This window comes from Clavelina lepadiformis, chromosome 3 (assembly GCF_947623445.1).
Source record: "Clavelina lepadiformis chromosome 3, kaClaLepa1.1, whole genome shotgun sequence".
NCBI lineage: Eukaryota > Metazoa > Chordata > Ascidiacea > Aplousobranchia > Clavelinidae > Clavelina > Clavelina lepadiformis.
In genome coordinates this window covers 18,218,590-18,238,217 of record NC_135242.1, presented here as the reverse complement: position 1 = coordinate 18,238,217, position 19,628 = coordinate 18,218,590, and the positions used below count along the sequence as shown (strand labels likewise).

At 33.8% G+C, this 19,628-nt stretch overlaps 2 protein-coding genes and 1 non-coding gene across 6 annotated transcripts; 2 read left to right on the top strand and 1 right to left on the bottom strand.

Annotated features, from left to right (window-relative positions):
* Positions 1–256: 256 nt before the first annotated feature.
* Positions 257–327, bottom strand: Trnag-ccc (transfer RNA glycine (anticodon CCC)). The gene has a single exon. It is a non-coding gene; the product is annotated as a tRNA-Gly (tRNA).
* Positions 328–4,172: 3,845 nt separating this feature from the next.
* Positions 4,173–12,206, top strand: LOC143448337 (cdc42 homolog). Of its 3 annotated transcripts, none has more exons than XM_076948032.1 (6): positions 4,173–4,380; positions 4,501–4,573; positions 7,470–7,579; positions 7,772–7,969; positions 8,243–8,367; positions 11,054–12,206. In XM_076948032.1, the coding sequence occupies exons 1-5, from the start codon at positions 4,276–4,278 to the stop codon at positions 8,330–8,332; spliced, it is 576 nt and encodes a 191-aa protein (XP_076804147.1). In that variant the 5' UTR covers positions 4,173–4,275; the 3' UTR covers positions 8,333–8,367; positions 11,054–12,206. The 3 variants fall into 3 exon arrangements, with proteins under 3 accessions (XP_076804147.1, XP_076804149.1, XP_076804148.1); XM_076948034.1 differs by having other exon boundaries at positions 8,243–8,381; XM_076948033.1 differs by lacking the exon at positions 8,243–8,367 and having other exon boundaries at positions 4,174–4,380.
* A 4,135-nt stretch (positions 12,207–16,341) lies between these two features.
* Positions 16,342–19,624, top strand: LOC143450883 (trafficking protein particle complex subunit 4-like). 2 transcript variants are annotated; one of them, XM_076951633.1, is made up of 5 exons: positions 16,342–17,334; positions 17,471–17,597; positions 17,712–17,865; positions 18,531–18,767; positions 19,135–19,624. In XM_076951633.1, the coding sequence occupies exons 2-5, from the start codon at positions 17,500–17,502 to the stop codon at positions 19,294–19,296; spliced, it is 651 nt and encodes a 216-aa protein (XP_076807748.1). In that variant the 5' UTR covers positions 16,342–17,334; positions 17,471–17,499; the 3' UTR covers positions 19,297–19,624. The 2 variants fall into 2 exon arrangements, with proteins under 2 accessions (XP_076807748.1, XP_076807747.1); XM_076951632.1 differs by having other exon boundaries at positions 16,343–17,334; positions 17,489–17,597.
* Positions 19,625–19,628: the final 4 nt, after the last annotated feature.

Here is a 19,628-nt window from a genome sequence, read left to right as displayed (position 1 = left end):
ATGTTTTAGGTACCGTCAAGGGGGGGCGTGTGCCAAAAAGTTTAAGAACCCCTGAGTTGCTGATCGATCACAAATAAGCGAAATTTCAATTTGTTATGTTTAATTTTTACATTCTGCGTCCGCAGTATTTACTTAGTTCAAAAACGCAGCCGATTGTAAATTGATGCTTTACAAACTACAATTACAATTTAAGAAAACATATTACCTTCCTTGTTATATAAATAAACACAAGGTAAAATAAGAAAAAAAAGCATAGTGCACTGCCCGGGAATCGAACCCGGGTCGCAAGAATGGGAATCTTGCATGATACCACTACACCAGCAGTGCGGGCATTGCCTTGCGTTCTTAAATAATGTAAATACCTTTGGAATAATGTCTAACAAACCTTTTTTTTCACAATCACGTTGGTTGTTGTTGATGACTACTGTACTACCATGTTGTGCTAACTGCTTCGTCTTGTATACGGTCAACAGCTTTGTGCACAAAGACAGATAGCATATAAATTTAATTGGGGAAGATTACAAATGCTCACGTGATGCTTGGTAAATTTAATGATGAATGCTACGTGCGAGTTATTCAGTTTGCAAACCAAACAATCTGCATACTTGACATACGTTGATTAATTTGTTTTCTGCAACAGTCTTGCGCAATATTATTTGAACAACCAATTAAAATTGGGTGAGTGTACTACTTATAAACATTACTGGTTGTCTGTTAGTGATGACGCAGATTATGATAAAAAAGTGTGAATGGACTTTTACGTTATTAACTTAACATAAATTAATAACAAACAAAAGTAAATGGGTTAAGTAGCTTAGAGGCAAAGCCTTCAGAGTGAAACTATACAACCTAGCTACAACAACGACACCCAAAATCACTAAAATAGGTGCTGGTTTACGAACGCCAATAGTTTATATAGCGTGCCCCTGCCAACTAGTGCGATCGTTCCCAATACGCCTCGCCCATGAAAAATGAGAGCTAGCAGAGCATGACCATATCATCCAAAAAGAACAATGGGTAACTTGTCTGACGTGAGAAATTATCTCTCATACGTCACATGACTAGTTGTTTCTTTTTGCTCTTGTAAGCGGTTTCGAGCACGAAGATACACACGCTAAGCTCTATGTTTTGGTTGTGGGTAGAATTTGTTAATAGTTTCCGCTTTATACTGTGCACATTTCGTTACAGACATGAAAGATGTTATCTGTGTTTAACAATTTGGATGTTTAGCTTTTGTCACGCATGTGGAAACAGTGAAACAAAATCTTACACCACTGTATAGCCAAGTGAAAAGAGAAAGAAGCAAAAAGGGAAAACCTGCTGAATTGTCTTGGTTCTCTGTGAAGTGAATAGTGATAGGAAAAGTAGTCGCGAGCGGGAAGTGAGAACATTTTGCTCTGAGAAGCAATAGGAAATTTGTTATCGTAGAGTTGTTGGATTTTAAATTGATGATTTATTCATTTACAGCATCGGATGCCTATCCGCTTAGCGTGTTCATTAACTCCATTTAAAAACAATAAGAGCGGAAAAAGTTTGTTAGTTAGTTGCCAACTAAGCCGTAATATAGCCTATTGTACTGGTACCCACGTTTATAGCTTTCAAAAAGAGATCTAGAAATGTATTAGGCCTAATGTGGTAGGCTTGCCATCTACTTCATACCAGAATGGAAGTTTACCTTGAATTTATTTATTACCGGTACACGGTACCTTCTGCAGTACAGTAAACATAATAAGAACAAAGTGATACAGATAAATACCGGTATGCCTTATAGTGACATGTTTTGATCTAATGATGTCACAAAGTGGTATAAATATGAAAAGTAGAAGATATCCAGTTGGGTCTTGCTGATTTTTTTATTAGGCTTACATCTTTTAGAAAGCATTTTTCAGTTTTTAATGTTTTGATGTCATTTTTCCTTCAAAATTTGGTGTCTCTTACTTTTGCACCCCCATTTTAGGATTGAGTATTAAGGAATTGTTATGTCATAATTTCTTTTCTATTTCCTTATAACTCCTTCCCATTCAAGCCTTAAGTCGGAGTGCAAAAGTATAAGAGACCTCAAGTTTTTAACCTTCTTTGTAGTAATGCATAGTAAAACCCGGAGGTCCGAATATACCGGAGGTAGATAAAAGCTAGTCTAGCTCTATTTACTTTTGGAGTTCAGTCAGGCAGTGGACTGATGAATGTTGGCAATAAAAATTCTAGTAATTAAGCATAATGCAACAACCATTTTATTTGCCAGTTTGTGGTGAAATCAATTGATTAATCTCCAAGATCCGGATCCAGCCGGCAAAAGACAAAAGTAAACGAAACTATGTATGAAACTCATGGCTGAAGGAAACAAGCGTAAATAATAGCCTAGCAAGCCTTTAGATGTCGTTTTCTACACTCACTGATCTTGTGTTCCACTGTTTACTGAGCAGAACCTGGGCATACTCAATTTAAATGCCTTTGTCTCTCATATCTAATCTCTCCTCTGACTTTTACTAACTACCCTTTATATATTATTTCTGAGATCACAAACACATCTTATTGTAAGATAGGCTACAACCTATTATATGCCCATAACTGAAAGGTCAAGTGATCAGCAGAATTTATGTACTGTAGGCCTATTTTTTTTAAATGTGTACGTAGGTTAATGATTGGTTGTGTTCTTGTAATGAATCTGCGTATACTTAAATATTATGTCCAAAAACAATGGCTGTAGATCTATAGCCCCCAAAAAAATGTTGCAGTTTTCAACACGAAATTGAGCGCGCAAAGGTACTAATTTTCGTGTGTACTGAGAACTTAATACTTTGTTTCTTTCTTATAAATCGGCGTGAATGTGTAGAATTCAATTTCCAGATTGTTGAGTCTCGTGTGAGCATGTCGTCTCACGCTTTCCACTATGGTCTGTAGCTACATAATATTTTGTGCAGAAAGCTTTCATGAGCTTATTGCCTTTGGAATGAATCTCTTACGTTTACACATTAAAATGTATCAACTCTTTGCTTTTGATACACTGGTCATAAGAGGTTTACATCCACGTTTTCTAGCCAATCTTCCGCTCCGCTCGTGTATTTTTAATTGTTCCATTCTGGTGTAGCTGTCCTGGACAATGTGTTTTATGGTAGTTGCTTAGATTGTGTGGTCACAATGAAATGCAGGGCTTTCCTTTATATATGAATGTATATTCTCTTGTAGACATTGTAAGCAGTCTTCCCATGGGAGTTGTAAATTCTGTTTAGAGTGTTCCATTGTCTTTGTTGTTCCACATCGACTATAATATGGTGTTTAATGATTAACTATTCACAATTCCCTATATTTATGATACCAATATGTATACCACAGACTTAATTATTTATGTGAATATTTTTTACACTTCTCATTGTTCTCATTGACATTTTACTTTCTTTCAATACTAAACTTCGTATGTAACAGTGAAAATACCTCAATAAACAAACAACAAATCTAAAAATAATTAAAGTTAGTTTTCCATTACTAGATCTTGTCAACATGTTGCGTCATAGTTTTATCTCGGGTTTCTATATATTGGATCTCTTTAAGTGGCTTTCAGAAAGTTAGTCTCTATGAGGAGTACTAAATACCCAATTCACTGAAACCCAATGATAATATTTACAAAAATATTTAGACAAAATAAATAAAATACTTTGGAGCAGTAGTTATAACCAGAGTAGTATTAGTTATAAAATTGAGAATTATAATTGCAAAGTAAGTTACAATAGGCAAATAGGTCACCATAATATCTTATCAGAAACTGCTGCACTTTTCAGTCTAGATAAGAGTAATACAGTGTAATCATAGCACACATTGCACATGGACATCTGTTAGTGTGGTGATTTCATTATACAGTAATAGGAACCATGGTTTATAGTTGTTACCATCATGTTTTTCATTCGTATTAAAAGTGATTTTACTCAAGTTTTCTAAGAATACTGGTGAGAACTTGACAAAAAACGGATTAGCGATTTTTGAGCTATTGGTAAAACCACTTTTGACCACTAGATGACTTTAAAACAAAAAACAACAAACTGTATTGTTCCTTCATTGTATTTGGATAATGTTTGGATCTCTTACCATGATTTCAGGATTGAACTTCAACTTACCCACATGAAAATGTGCTACAACACCTACTTTTTAACATAATAATTTTTTATCCCAAAACTTTAAACTTTGAATGACTTTAGATTTTATAACCCAGGTGAAATTTTGATTTAATCTTTACAACCAGGCTACCAAACTGTCAGTGCTGTTTGGTAAGGAAGAGTTATAATGCAGACAATTAAGTGTGTTGTTGTTGGAGATGGTGCTGTGGGTAAAACATGTTTACTGATTTCATACACCACGAACAAATTTCCGCAAGAATATGTTCCTACGGTTAGTATGTTCTTATTTTATTTAGTTATTTACTTTAAAATTTATTGTTCATTTATGTACAATGTTTGCTTGATTTGTCTTTGCTTATGTGAGAAAATCATAATTACACGCTTTTTACAGGTATTTGATAACTATGCAGTTACTGTTATGATTGGTGGGGAACCATATACACTAGGATTATTTGACACTGCAGGTATGTCATGTAAATTATTCATGTACTTCTGGTATAACTACCAGTTGAAATACAAAGATCAATTGAAAGGGATGCATGACTTCAGTATTCATTATTGGATTACGATGTTCAGTTGTAAATAGTGTTTAATATTGTCTAAATGTATTACATACACTGGTACCAAGTATGATGCGCTTAAAGTGCTATGCATTCTTTAACTTTTGAGGACATTGTGGCACACCTCTTTGTAAAAATAAAACAAAATTTTTTTTAAATTTTATAATTTATATAATGCAGTCTGATAAGATTTATATTCTGATTTATATAATGCATTTGTAAAAAATAACACATAGAAGGTTATTTATGCCTGACGTCTACTTTCTACTTATACTTCTTAGTTCTCGTAATTGCTTGTATGATGTCATTAGACAAAGGAACAAAAACAAACTGGTGGTTTCGTTTAACAAAATGTTGATCATATTGTAACCAAAGGCAATTTTCATTGCATATTTTGTCCATGCTTTAAATTTGCATACTAGGCAACTGTATGCAGTGTAAGTGATCTTAAGTTTGATCTATTTATTAATGCATGCGAGTCGTATCAAAGTTCATGTTCACAGTGAGTTTTTCACTGGGTTGGATATTGTTGAGCTAGGGAAGTAAGTGCGAAATATATCATATAAAAATGCTTACACTGAATGGTATTTATCAACTTATCAAGCTGATTACATCCATAACTACCATAAAATCACTGAAAAATGTTTTTGCCTTTCCAACTATAGGATTGGTCTAAATTAAAATTTGCTTGCTTATTAGTAAAATAATACTGATAATGTTTACCACTAACATGTTGTTACTGTTTAGTTTTTATTCTAAAGTTATAAATTTTTGCTTCATGGCAAGATAAGTACTCCAAACAAACAAAAATATTTGATGCAGAGTGTAAAACACTGATACTGCACCAACATGTTCAACAATACTGCATAAACACTGCAGCTAAAATATGCTAAAATACAGCACATGCATCGTGCTTAGAAAAAAAAACAGTCATATCGAATTTAATGTAAAGAATATGGCAATTTTTAAGTGCAATGTTTCATGCGAACTATTATGTTTGTGCTTTTTATGACCTGATTTTGTATTACTTTACCCACTTAAGTATGACATTGCAGCATCTTGATAAATCTTAACATTTTCACTCTACGTCACATCGACACATGGAATGTATGGTGATGTCATGAAGAGAAATGTTTCACTTTTTTGACATTTTCTTTCAGGTCTTTTTTTAAGGTCCATTTTATTGCATTACATCAATTATGTCAGAATTAAAAACTTTGCATTAAAACTTAAATTGCTATGGTATAGGGCAGGCTTTATAACTGAGGTATAAAAAGTAGAAGTAGCTTTTATCGCAGACCACAGAAAAGTTAACATGGACCAGTGGTTGAGAAACTCTTGGTAACATTTTACTGGTATCTGATTACCTAATGCCATACAATTTATGAAGATAACAAACGTAAATCGCCAGTGTATGTGTTCTAATAAATTGGCTCTTGCTCCTTATTTTCTATGCGTAACTTCTCATCTGGTTTAAAGTTTAGTAAAACACTCCTGTTAGATCCCATGTTGCAAGCTAACGTTCTTTTCACACACTGATTTTCCTTTCTGTCGAGTGTTCCACATTGAACGTCAAATTTATAACATTTTTTTGACTTTTGACGGTAATTACGTAACCACAATTTTTCCATAATTTTTTCACAACAGTTTATTTAGTAACTAAGTGCTATTTGACACAGGATAGCTTGTTTTGCATTAAGTCCCCTTTAAGCGAGCACAAGATATGTACATTACATAAATTGCACTGGTTTCTTTGTAATTCTGACTATATTTTTAGCAGTGTTTTAGTTTATAAATCTGCCATTTGTTGAATCTAGAATTGGTTTAGACTAAATTGGATAAGTTTTAGCCACGATTTGACAAACGCAATCTCTAAAATCTAAATGAATAGACAACTGAGTGCTTAGAAGTTCTGTCCAAGTCATTAAGTGCAAAATGATACAGGAGCTCAAAGAAAACAATATTGAGTGCGCCTATGCTAAACTGCAGTTGGGAATTAGTCCACATACAGGCATTTAGTGTCTGCTAACAGTCAGTTAGCGGACATGTTTGTTCTTTGTAGCAGATGTTCTCTTTCTGTAATGCAGCCTCACATCTACTGTATTGCTTGGAGATTGTGGCTTCAAAAAATAAAGAAGACATTATTGAGTGAGTGGGCCATATATTGTTTGCAGAACTGGACAAAGCTAGCAATAAGGAAATTTGGTTAATTCTCGGAGGTGATGTTCAAACGCTTGAACACCTCTGGCTAGATAAAACACAGCGTTCAATATTTTCATTATTTTCCTGGAGAAGTTCGATTAATGGTGTATGCATATTATATATCATAAAACTTAGACATACATATTTCAGATATATTTTTCAATTAGTGTTCTGCATTTGAAATGTAACCGAACAGAGTATTATAATATTATGATGTTGCATGATAACTACAATTTTTATATTTATTCAGTGTTTTAAAATTTTAATGTTTGGTTGGTCATAATTACGATCATGCTTCTATGTGATTCATGCCCCCCACCCTAATTATTAGTCTGACAGTGTGACCCGATTGTTACATCCTTAGGACTCTATGGTCAATAAAAGTAATGATTTCATGTCATGACTGTTGGTTTACATAACTGACGCATACACAAAATCATCTATCCAGCAAATAACGTAGTAAATGCCACTGTAAGGTGACAACTGGACTATTTTTGCACAATACTTTTCCTTTATTGGCTGACCATTGTTCAATTATATATTGTTTTTGTATATTTTTCAAACTTACATAAATTAAGCTACATGAATTCTGTTTTAGGCCAGGAAGATTATGACAGATTACGACCACTCAGTTATCCACAAACCGATGTTTTCCTAGTGTGTTTTTCTGTTGTTTCACCATCATCTTATGAAAACATTAAAGAGAAGGTTGGTGTACATCATATATTAAATCTTATGCTGTTGAAATGTTTAGTGTTGTAATATGCAGTTGAATTAAACCTGTTGCGCCATCTTAACTGTGTCAGGTTTTTTTGTTTATTTATAATAAATAGGCCTGTGACATATTTCAAAAATTGTCAAATATTTAATCTTGACTATAATACTGTGTTGCTTATGTAGTGGGTTCCAGAAATTACCCATCATTGTCCAAAAACTCCATTTCTCCTGGTTGGAACCCAGGTCGATCTTCGTGATGATGCAAGCACAATAGAAAAACTTTCAAAAAATAAGCAAAAGGCAATTACTCAAGAAATGGGAGACAAACTTGCCAGGGAATTAAAAGCAGTTAAATACGTAGAATGTTCAGCTTTAACACAAGTAAGTGCTTTACCTATCACGCACAGTGTTTATTTTAAACTCCTACCGTATGCTTAAAGCTCATAGTGTTAAAATAACAAGCAGAGTTACTTCCTGTGTACCAAATTTTGTTGTTTGTGGGTAGTGTAAGCTGAGATAGATGTTTAGAAAACTGGTATTGTTTTTCATTTATGTAGCGCTTCTTTCACAGTGCCCCAATTACATCATTATTATCCACATAAAAGCGCAAATGTTTGATATTGTACTGTCACTAACAATACACTTCAAATACAGCGAGGTTTAAAAAACGTTTTTGACGAAGCAATACTGGCTGCCTTGGAGCCTCCTCAAGATAAACCCAAAGGAAAATGCAGTCTTGTTTAGCACTTATGGGTTGTTCCAAGCACTTTGTTAGGATGGTAAAATGATATAGGTCTTGAAGATTTAGTTCCTGTTTTTCTTCAAATTTTGCATGCTTGCCTGAGCATCTTATGGCAAAGAATGCTTGTTGTGTCGATTTTGTTTCAAGTTGATTTATTAGACTAGTTACAAACTGTATATATGTTAATGAATATTATTCATATCTTCATGACATAAAGATAGATGGTTTATACCTCTTCCTTTTTCAACTGGCATTGGTTAGGTAATGGGCATGTTAAGTAGGATACCTTTTTATTTTGTTTCGTACAGACTTTTATTTATATAAGTTGAAAGTACTTAAAAACCTTTATTTTGAAAAAGCATTTATTCTCTGTTAACTAATTTTCTGGCCTAACTGATCACAGACTATTATGTTATTAGTGCCGTGTCATAAAGTTGAATTTTTTTAGTGATTACAACACCAAAACATGCCCTGTATCTCCTTATATTGACTTGCAAAGTATCTTCGTTAACCCCTTATAGCTCGTTAAATAATCCATTCGGTTATGTTACATGTTAGCCATGCTAACATTGACTATCTTTTAATTCAATTTTTCCCATTAAGTCAAATGCAAGTTTTTTTCAAAGCTACCCACTTTTCAATGCATTTCATTTAAAGTTTCGAAAACATTTTTAATGTCATAAATTTACATGATGTATATATGTATACATAACATGTATTTTTTAGATTTTATTAAATTTTATATACTCTTTTCAAAATTAAGTGTAACTCTCAAGACTAATTTAAATATTAGAATTAGCAAAATTCTCAATTTTACATCTTTTCTGTTCTGGAACTTTAGAGATTTTTTGGCTGTTGTGAATGTAAGTACCGATGTATGTAACTAACTGAAATCGGCAAATTTTTTAATGATTTATATTGAAATCAAGCATAATGTAGCAGAAAAGATTGATCCATTGAATTATTGCAACTAATTTGTAAGGAATGTATGAACTTGATTCTGAATTATTGCCCCCCTGAGATAATCGTCTATGACAATATGTTTCATGGATGTGTGTTCTCTTGTAAATGTCCGATTTTTCTCTTGATGTTGTAGTTACACACAAAAGAGTTCACCTATAAAGAACCTGCCTTAAACTTTTTGTAACTTAAACTTCATTTTTTGCTGCTGCTACTACACATCTGTTGATTTTACATCTTTTGAATAGTAAATTAAGTCTCCCTAGTTCCTTTTTCCTCCAGCGTGGCTTGGCTTGAATGTACTTACACAACTTGGTAATGATTGTCATGAGGGGTTGTCGTCTGGTAGTAAATTTTACCATGAATACAAATTTGGCTATTTCTTACCCCATTGTTAAAAACATTTCTGATTTGGAACTGATCACAATGACAAAGCAAATCAAATGGATATTTGACAGTTGTTCAGTTTTGCACACATTAAATACTGCTATAGATCTTATAGAACTATGGATTATGTTTTCTGATCCCTATTGTGTCTTTGATAAATTTGAAATACTGTGACCACTAGCTGTTATTGAATTGTTTAGTTTGTCTCTGTGTAGAATTAAACACAAAAAAATATTGTGGTTAATATCGTGGCAATGATCGTAGTTTATTTGAAGCACTTTCCATATACATAACAGTTTTAAGCTATTTTGAGGCTTATTTGTTTTAGCTAAATATAGGAGTATTTGTGTACACTAGTTTGGTGTTTCATATTATACCTATTGTGTTGATGCCGGCATCACATGTCATTGCTTTCATTTGTTTGCAGAAGCACTTTGCCTTGTCTCCTTGGCCATACTCCATATGCAGATTAGTTTCGCTTTGCTGCTATTAATCTTCTGTATGTCTAGTTACCAATATTTTGTTTCATTTTCCATGGTCTCAAATTGTTTGGACATGCGCATTAATGAACCAAGCTTTACAACGTTTTTGAAAGTTGCATAAACTTTAATTGTTTGTTATTCCAAACTAAAAGTTACACATTCCTTATCCCTTGTTTTCTTGTCATATTATTTTAAAGCGGACATAGTGGTAAATACATTATCTTTTTTTTTAAAAGCAGGTTTCTGGTTACTTGTAACATATTATAAGTTATGCATACAAATAGTATCAAACAACAATATTGCTTATGATAATTTGTGATATAAGTTTGATTTAATATTTAAATGTCAAAGTGACATTTCATAAAGTAATTTTTCGGTTTATTTCTTTAAGGTTGGTGTGGGTCAGAAAAGAACCCAACAACTACTGTATTTTTGTGATTGCACATTAATTAACAAATATAATGGATATGTGCATCATTTTACTTTTGTGTTAATTAGCCATTTTTATCAAATAAGTTGCAAGACTCGGTCAGCAAACTGCAATAAGCACTTGCTTAATATCACATTTTCCACAAAGTAGGTGTTCCAGCTAATTTATCATGTTAATGCAGTTAATTTGTCATATTTTTTTTTGCAAAGCATGGTGATATTAGTAAAATTTTGTTGAAAACTAGAAGTTTTCTGTTGCAAGACAGTTATGTTGAGTATTGTAGTGATTAATTAATTGAATTACATAGCAGCTTTTTAAACTAGCAAAATATGTTTACTTTGCCATGATTCACAGATTTGTCTTTCTTTTTTGGTTAGTGTTAGTGTGTTTTTTATTTATTAAACTAGGTTTGAATTGTATAGGCTATCTTACTAATCTGCTAATTTATTTGTTTTTATTCACAGAAAGGACTGAAGAATGTATTTGATGAAGCTATATTGGCTGCACTAGAACCACCAGAGCCCAAACGCCGCAAAAAATGCAAGATTTTGTGAGGCAACGTCAAATTTTCTAATAACTCTAGTGCAACGTTATGTGGGTGCACCATCATAGATATAATCAAATCTGTCCTTTTTAGAACTTTTTTTTTAACAATCTTAACCCAATAAAAGTTTTAATGAATGCAAGACTTATATGGAAGTTGGTGTAATTCAGATTTGTTTCTTGAAACGAGATTATCTTCCCTGTTTGTGGAATTAACATGTACAGCTTTACCACTGGCATTTATTTATCACATGAGCAGCCCTACAAGTTTGCTGGTGATTTAACAATAATGCTTCACTTGGTTAAAATGCGATTTATTATTTATGCATCTGTTGCGTTCTTTTAACTTTACCCTTTGCATCACTCGAACATAAAAGTACAGTATGTAAATGTTAAGTGTGGCAAATATTGAATCTTTATTACATCTTCCTTTCGATTCTTAAACCAAACTTTTCTCTAGTGGAATATATATCACGTATAACTGATATATGTTACATGCTTGCCTTTACGGCTTGGTAAAGTTATAATTACCCAAATAGCGCGTTTGGCGCCTCAGCATCAATGCACTGTAGTGGAATTTACCACAAAATTCCCAATTAATCTTCGCAAACTTTCCAGTGCGTGAATTTGCTTTATTTCCAGCTTCCATCATTATTTGTTTATTACTGTTCATTTAGTTAATAATTATTGTGGCTGTCTGCTCTTTTTGTTGTCCCTTGTATGCGGCAGCAATTTACTTGTAAAGTGATCATAAGCGAATATAGCAAGTTTGTACAGCTAATAATATGTGTATCATGGCGTATATTTGCTCTGTGTCTAAGTGCGTCCTGAAAGCGCTTTTCGTATGCGATGGTTGTGCCACCCTTCTCAGTGCTTTCAATCTCTAATATATACGCGTGTGTTTTAGAACCCTGTTGGAAAGTGGTTAGATTATTTTACACACCTATGCGTTGTCTGTTTGAAATATTTGTGACTGAAAATAGCCGGGTTTGTATTTTGTCATCGTTTTAGCAGTATTTTGTCACCTATTCAGAATCTAACTCATCTGGCGACTAATAAATTCTGTTGATACTGCGTTGTTATTCAGCTGGAGATTTTTTATATGTTGCTTTAACTTTTTTACTACCTGTAAAGATAAACTAAGTTGGTTTGTGTATGCTGCAAGCAGCACCTAACTAGAAAGGATTTTGATTTTTTACATCTTAGAAAAACTTTTTAGCATTAACCCTTCTCTTTTCGATAATCTCAATGCCGTAATGATGCAACTTAAGTACAGAAATGAAGAATCCTGATTTTATATAACTGTGGCATTTTGAGTTAGGTTTAGTATAATTTTTGAAACTACACCAAGCGCATAAATCAGTCAAGATTTATGTAGTAGAATGTGTTTTCGGTGTTGTATTTATTTTTCTCCATTAACTCTGCAGAGCGAAAGTTAGGATGCTAACCGTTGTAGTTATAGCACTGTGGTGCATAACGTGAACTGAATATATAATAACTGAAAGTTCTGGTCCCTCAAAAGGACTGACTATTCTTCCTAGTAAGCACTCAAAATCAGAACGCCAGAAAAACTTCTATTTCAAATGTGCGTTGTAAACAACAAAAATCCTCACTTCAACATGTGCTAATCAAAGTGTGTACTTCACAAAGTCGCCAGAACGAAAACGTAAAGTAAAATGTTCCAAAAAATGAATAAAATTTTTTTTCATAAATTTGAGATGGGTACTGTATGTGACCTTGACCAGGACAGCACAATAACATGTGATATGTACACGGTCCCATTGAAACCTTATCCACTTTATAGGCTAGCAATAATTCCTGCTACGAGAGCCCGTGAGGATAATGAGGTAGGCTATGTTCTGAAAAAAAAATACTCTAGTTTGGGAGGTGAGTAGTTCATACCAGTCACGAAACCCGCAGTTTAAGGTATACGGCAGACCGTTTTGATTGGAGCAGGGCTGGCTTTACCAAGCGCGAGGCGTAATGCTAGAACTGATGGCCGGACCCTTGCTGATTTCAAATAATTTATGTTAATAACAACCTAAACCAAATATCAAATCTATGCAAATAAACTTCCATCAAAGCTTTGCTTTGTGATATATCATCAAAATATTCTCTTTCGAGAACAAACTAAGGAAGAGCAATGTGATTTGCGCAAAATAAAACCTAAATTTTTCTTTTTGTTTTGGTGCTAAGCAGCGCGGGGCTCAACCCAGTTACATCGCTCACGTTGGCCTTGGCTGGCCCTGATTGGTAGAAACCAAAGAAACATTTTTCGAATTTGTTTAATTATTCAGGTTTAAATTTAAGTTAAGCTAACTTTTTCTGTAGACAGTTTTAGTCAATGTGAAGAAATTTTTAAGTTAAGCTAACATGATGTATTGACAATAACCTTTCAATAAAACCCAAAAATGCATAAAATTAACTGAAACGGCAACTTACTCAAAGTACCATATTTAGAATAGAATACTGCACCCAATAACTCGTATTGTTTTAAGCCATGTTACTGTGGAAAGAAAAAAAAGTTAAATGTTACAACACCTGATCAGGACACTTGCTTATGCGCATTTAACGAGTGGTAAAATCGTAGTCACACATATACTGAATTAATAAAGTTTGGGCGATAATACGGCACAGTTTTCCACAATGTCAAATTTTTTATAAAGGTGGCGTATTATCTTTTATTGACTTGTGGCGGTCAAGGCCACACACAGTAGCCATCCCGAATTTATGAAAAAAAATTTTATTCATTTTTTGGAATATTTTGCTTTAATTTTCTTTACGTTTTCGTTTTCGACATGAATAAATGTCATGTATCATTGTCCACGTTTACTTTCGACGACTCAACTCCAGTCAAGACTGAAGACTGCAGAGGTTTCAAAGAGTAACACATCTTTGGACAAGCACTTCGGGCGTCATTTCGAGCCGCCTATGCTCTACGTTGCTTACGATGCAAAGTTTTTTTACTTCGCTCTGTACACGTTAATGCGGTACTCTCACATTGTTTTTACAGTTCTCCCCGCTGTAACATTTTTACAGTTTTTATCCTTATGGGGTGTGGTTTTTGCTGTTCATTCAATACTTTGAGATAGCATTTTTGTTCTTCCCTTGTGAGTTGGTATCTGCAGTTGAAATATTTTTTATCCATTTTATCTTGCTATTCAACCAAGCTTTATCTGCGTGGGGAGTAGTGTGACGACCAAGGCCACACAAAGTAACCATCCCGAATTTATGAAAAAGATTTTTATTCATTCTTTGAAACATTTTACTTTAATTAACTTTGCGTTTTTGTTTATCCTGGCGACTTTGTGAAGTATTCACTTTGATTAGCACTTGCTGAAGTGGGGATGGTCTTTATGTTTATTTTTGCTCAGTTTACAACACACATTTGAAATAAAAGTTTTTGCGGCGTTCTGATTTTGAGTGCTTACTAGGAATAACAGTCAGCCTTCTTGAGGAATCAGAACTTTCAGTTATTATATTTTCAGTTCACATTATGCGCCACAGATCGTAAGTCTACAACGCTTTTTAAATGTGTACTTGGTTAAATGCCGCTTTATTTAAGCAAGAAAAGTTTATAAACCACAGCTTACAAAAGCACATCAATCACATAGGCTACTGTGGCGTTTACCAGATCATTGTAGGACATACGGCGTTTACTGGTACAGTATAACATTGCTGGTTCGTCAACTTCAATGCACCGCGCTTACTGCTCTCAAATTTTGTGCAAAATAGGTCTATTTCAGATGTTATATGCCGGCTTACGTGGTATTTTAAGTTTTGTCCAACAAGCGCTTGAATATGATTCGTGTTTGTGGCGCGTAAGTATATTTCGTGTGTGGATTTTTTCAATTGCATTTTTTCAATTGCATTTTTTCCTGTAACTGCAAATATTTTATTGATTAATTAATAATAATTATTAATACAGGATAAATTATTACCTAAAGAATAATATTTTGGCAGTGCGCAAATTTCCTTACTCGCCTTTATGAAGTCACTTGCCAAATCCGAATTCACGCATCATGGCGCATATGTATGTGCTGTTTTGACTTTTGTGCTGTCGTAACTGTCTATAACTGCAACACTGCGTCTCCTGTTGAGTGTTGATTGTTGTTTTCTGAAAAACATGTGCAAAAGTGAAGAGTGTCGCGAGGTAGCCCATCGAGAATTTATTCTCGGACTGAGGAAAGTTTTTGCACCACTTGCACAGAACCACTGAGCAGGAGCGAATGTTGTTAATGAAGCAATTCATGTTGACATCAGTGAAATGCTATCTTCATGGCATCATGCTGGGCCCAACTAGAAAGTGTGGAAAATGAAACAGTTCTTGAGCAGAAATCGTACGTGCAGATACACAGACTTTGGCGTCATGACATGCACTAACTGACTGACTGAAGCTTCAATTCTTTTTCTGTTTTTTTTTTATGGTATACAGGTATAATTTGGTGCTGAGACAACCAACTTTTGCTAACACTTTGTCTTGCACGTTCTGAGGTTTTTAGAATCTCGTGCGTGCAGGTATAGTGGAAAGTATAACACCTGCTGCATGCCAGATTGGAAAGTTTTTTGGGTTTGAGTGAGAATCTTTTGCGGAATAAGATGAAAATTGGAACAGTAGCCATTATATGCGCAATTACATTTTATCCCGCACACACTTAACCCAGTTCGCAATCTGGCCTGCATGCGTGAATGTTATAAACATGCACGCCGAAGTTATCTTTACATGAGTTTATAATTAATAAACGAAAAAAAACTAGTTGCTTGCTTGCATGCTGTTTTATGATAAATAAAGAAAGAATTAAGGCTGGTGTGCACGCCATCACCTGAAAATTTGCATCTTTGCACTCATGAGTTTTTGTCGAAACTGTCCTGCTTTCCAATCAGGCGCATATGCACTTTGTGTACCGATACACTGTTACCTTTATTTCCAAACAAACTGCATTTTTGTTTGTAACATTGGACGCGCAAGTATGCAATGGCTACATGAGTCAAGCTAGCAAATAGTGTCTGGGCGAACACTGTTTGCTAGCTTTACAAAAGTAAAGTGGGCGAACAAAGGTTGACAAAGAAGAAAATTTTTAAATGGGCCAACTTTTTTTTAAACCAAAAAGAGTAAAACAAAAAAATTGCTTTTTTCGGTTTAATGAAAAAAAGTTAGCCCATTTTAAAATTTTTTTGTTTGCCAGCTTTTGTTCGCCCACTTTACTTTTGTAACGCTAGCAAACAGTGTTCGCCAGACATGGTTCGCTAGCTTGACTCATGTGCAACGGCTCACGGTGCATTTCGTGTGATTGTACACTGAAGGTCTGTTTAGAAAACTAGAAGACATTGTGCTCTTTTGTCTAAATAAGAGAAAAACTGAAGAGGAATGTGAATTTGTGGTTGCTATGGTTTCAGTATGGTTGTGCTTATGTCAAAACGTGACTTGCTTCATGCCATGCCGAGGTCAAACCAAATTTATGTTACCTGACTGTAAGTCTCAACGTTCAATCTTTGTGGAATGCACCCTGGGCAATGGGTAGCCTAGTGTGCACTTAATTTTATCTTTCTCCAGTGCATATCTTAAACACTTAAACAGATGTATCCAACCGCCTATCAAAAAGTCTTGTGGGCCATATCAATTTTCATCACTTCTTATTGAAATTTAGCCGATCGTTATGGTTAAATGGTTAAAGCTAACCTTGCTCATTTGTCACTCCTGATTGAATGATTCTTAACATTTTTGAAAGGTTTTTATTTTTCACTGCTATGATTATGTACTTATTTCATTATTTCGTTTTTTGTGCAAAGTGTTTTTGGTAAAGACAATCTTACTCATAAGAATAGCTGATAAATAGCCTAGATATAATTTCTTATGAGAGGGTAAACCTAGACCCTAAGTGGCTATTTATTTGGCCCCTAATTTATAGCTTATAAAGTCAAGTGTGCAAAAAGTGTATTTGATATTTATCTTGGGTGTGCAGCTGCCACAAGTAACAGACTGGGTTTTGTGTGGTTTTACACAGTTCTAAGGCAAATCAACTTGGCCATAATAAGCTTAATGTAATTCAACCTGAATTAGAGGGGTTAAACTAATTAGGGTTGAATTGACTGGAGTTCAGTTGATTAAGGTTGAATTGGCTTGGACTGATTGGCCACTGATGAATGCTATTTTTGGACTGGTTATCACCAATCATTTTGCTGATTTAACAGGACATTTGAGGTTTGTACCTGACAACGTTGCGTGTTGGTTTTGATATTATTGTGGAAGTGCGGTAACATATTTACCATTCACAATTTGATATCTTATAAACTTGGCAGTTTAATGGCCTACTAGTTTGGGCGCTTGTATTGTATAGGTCTCTATATATTTATAGGATACTAACAGATGACGGTGTTTTCTGTGTATGTTGTTAATAAAGCTGGTGGTCTGATATTTCAATATGATCATCAAAAGCAAAATGTTGAAATGGAGAAAACGTTTAGGTATGTACTTTGTATCTGTATGCACTAATATTAAATGGTTAGTATAGTTACTATACTTTATACCAAAACTTTACTATAATTTAAAATACATCTTATTTGCCAAACGTTTTACAGCTACCCCTTGGATATAAAGTTGGATATACAATCTGATCAAATCAGTGTTGTGTTTGGCCAAAGAGATGGGATACGAGTCGGATATGTTGTTTTGTCTGTCAATGGAAAGACTGTTAATGGAAGAAAACTCGAGGATGGTTCTGATGCTATTGAAGTGATTTTATGCTTTCTTGAGTCTAAATAAATTTGTGACATGTTTATAAAAGATTATAATTGAAACTAAATAAAAAGTGAAAAAATATAGTTTTTAGGTGTAATGATTTTGTATCATATATAATTAAATAGGTCTATTAGAGATGTGACAAATTGAAAAAGACTTGAGTTCGTAATAAGTTTAGATATTCGTGCGAATACGAATGTACTAACTTTTCTCAAGTCCTTTTATCAAATTTCCTCTCGAGAAACACGAAACATGATCATGCGTAAACTTGCCATTTTGTTGTTAAATAAAAAATAAATCTCTTCGTTTAAATTCGCATGATTCAAACTTGTTGAAATGAAATATGTTATGGATATTTTTGCGTAATGTTTGTATTCAATTCAGAGTACATGTATTCCTAATACTGTGTACTGTATATATAACATGTATGCGTTTTTGTACCTATATGTTATAATATATGTTTATAAAATTAGATTGTACTTGTTAGGCTTTGTGATTTGGATTTAATTGTTCTAGGAATAATTTCCATTTTCTGCAGAAGCTACTCTAAGTTAAAGCAGCAAATTACCTGATGTAAAGTGTAATGCAAACTATTTGAGGTATTCAAAATACCCCCATTACTACCATGCCCTTACTACAAATTATTTTCTTCTTTCCAGCTTATTGAAGATGAGAGTAGTTACCCCATCAGTATCAAGTTTGGTCGACCAAAACTTTCATCCAACCAAAAGATTATGATGGCAAGTATGTTTCACTCGCTATATGCCATCAGTGTACAACTTTCTCCTGAACCGGGTAGTTCTGGAATTCAAAAGTTGGAAACTGACACATTCATACTGCATTGCCATCAAACTGTTACTGGTGTCAAATTTATTGTCATTTCTGACACCAAGCAGGTAAATAATTACCTATCACTTTTGAATTTTCTTGAATAGGAAGTTTAAATTTTGTTTCAGGATAGTTACTAAGCATTACTATCTGTTATTTAATGTGGCTGTTGGTATTAGAATTGGTAGCTTATCAAATTTACTTCAAACTATTTGTAAATTTTGATGAATCTCAATATTTTTAAATTTATTCATTTAGTTTAAAACATTTTGACATTGACCACTAGATAACTTTTCCAATTATACGCAATTATTCTTGGAGAGAAGTAATTGCTAATATTGCTTAAATGTATAATTTAAGTTTTGTACAATTTTAATGCCTGTCATTGATTGGTTTGTCTTTTAAAATTGCTTTCTATATTTGCGTCTTTTGCAGGTTGGAGTTGAATCTTTACTTCATAGACTTTATACAATCTATGCCGACTTTGCTTTGAAAAATCCCTTTTATTCATTGGAAATGCCTATCAGAACTGAGCTATTTGACACTCATGTGATATCTGCAATAGAACAGACAGAAAAAACTGGCTCTGCAATTTAAGGCTGTAACCTGAAAATTGCACACAATTTGCAGCAATAGTTGTGCTAGGTCTGCTGCAATTGTTGATTTGATGTTGTCGTTTTAAGTGCAATATTGTTCAATTCAATTGATATTTTCTAGAAGGTATCGATACAAACAACTAAACGAGGATGCTGTTATTACTTACTAAGAACTTAATGCGATTGTTTGCATCCTATTGTGCTTCATTGTAAGAGCATGCAATAACTGTATCATATATATCTGCTTGGTCGAGTAAACTGCATTTGCTGTTTGCATTGTTTAAACAAGCTTTTGCAGTTGTTTGGTTAATTGTGAATTTTTTTAATAGCTAA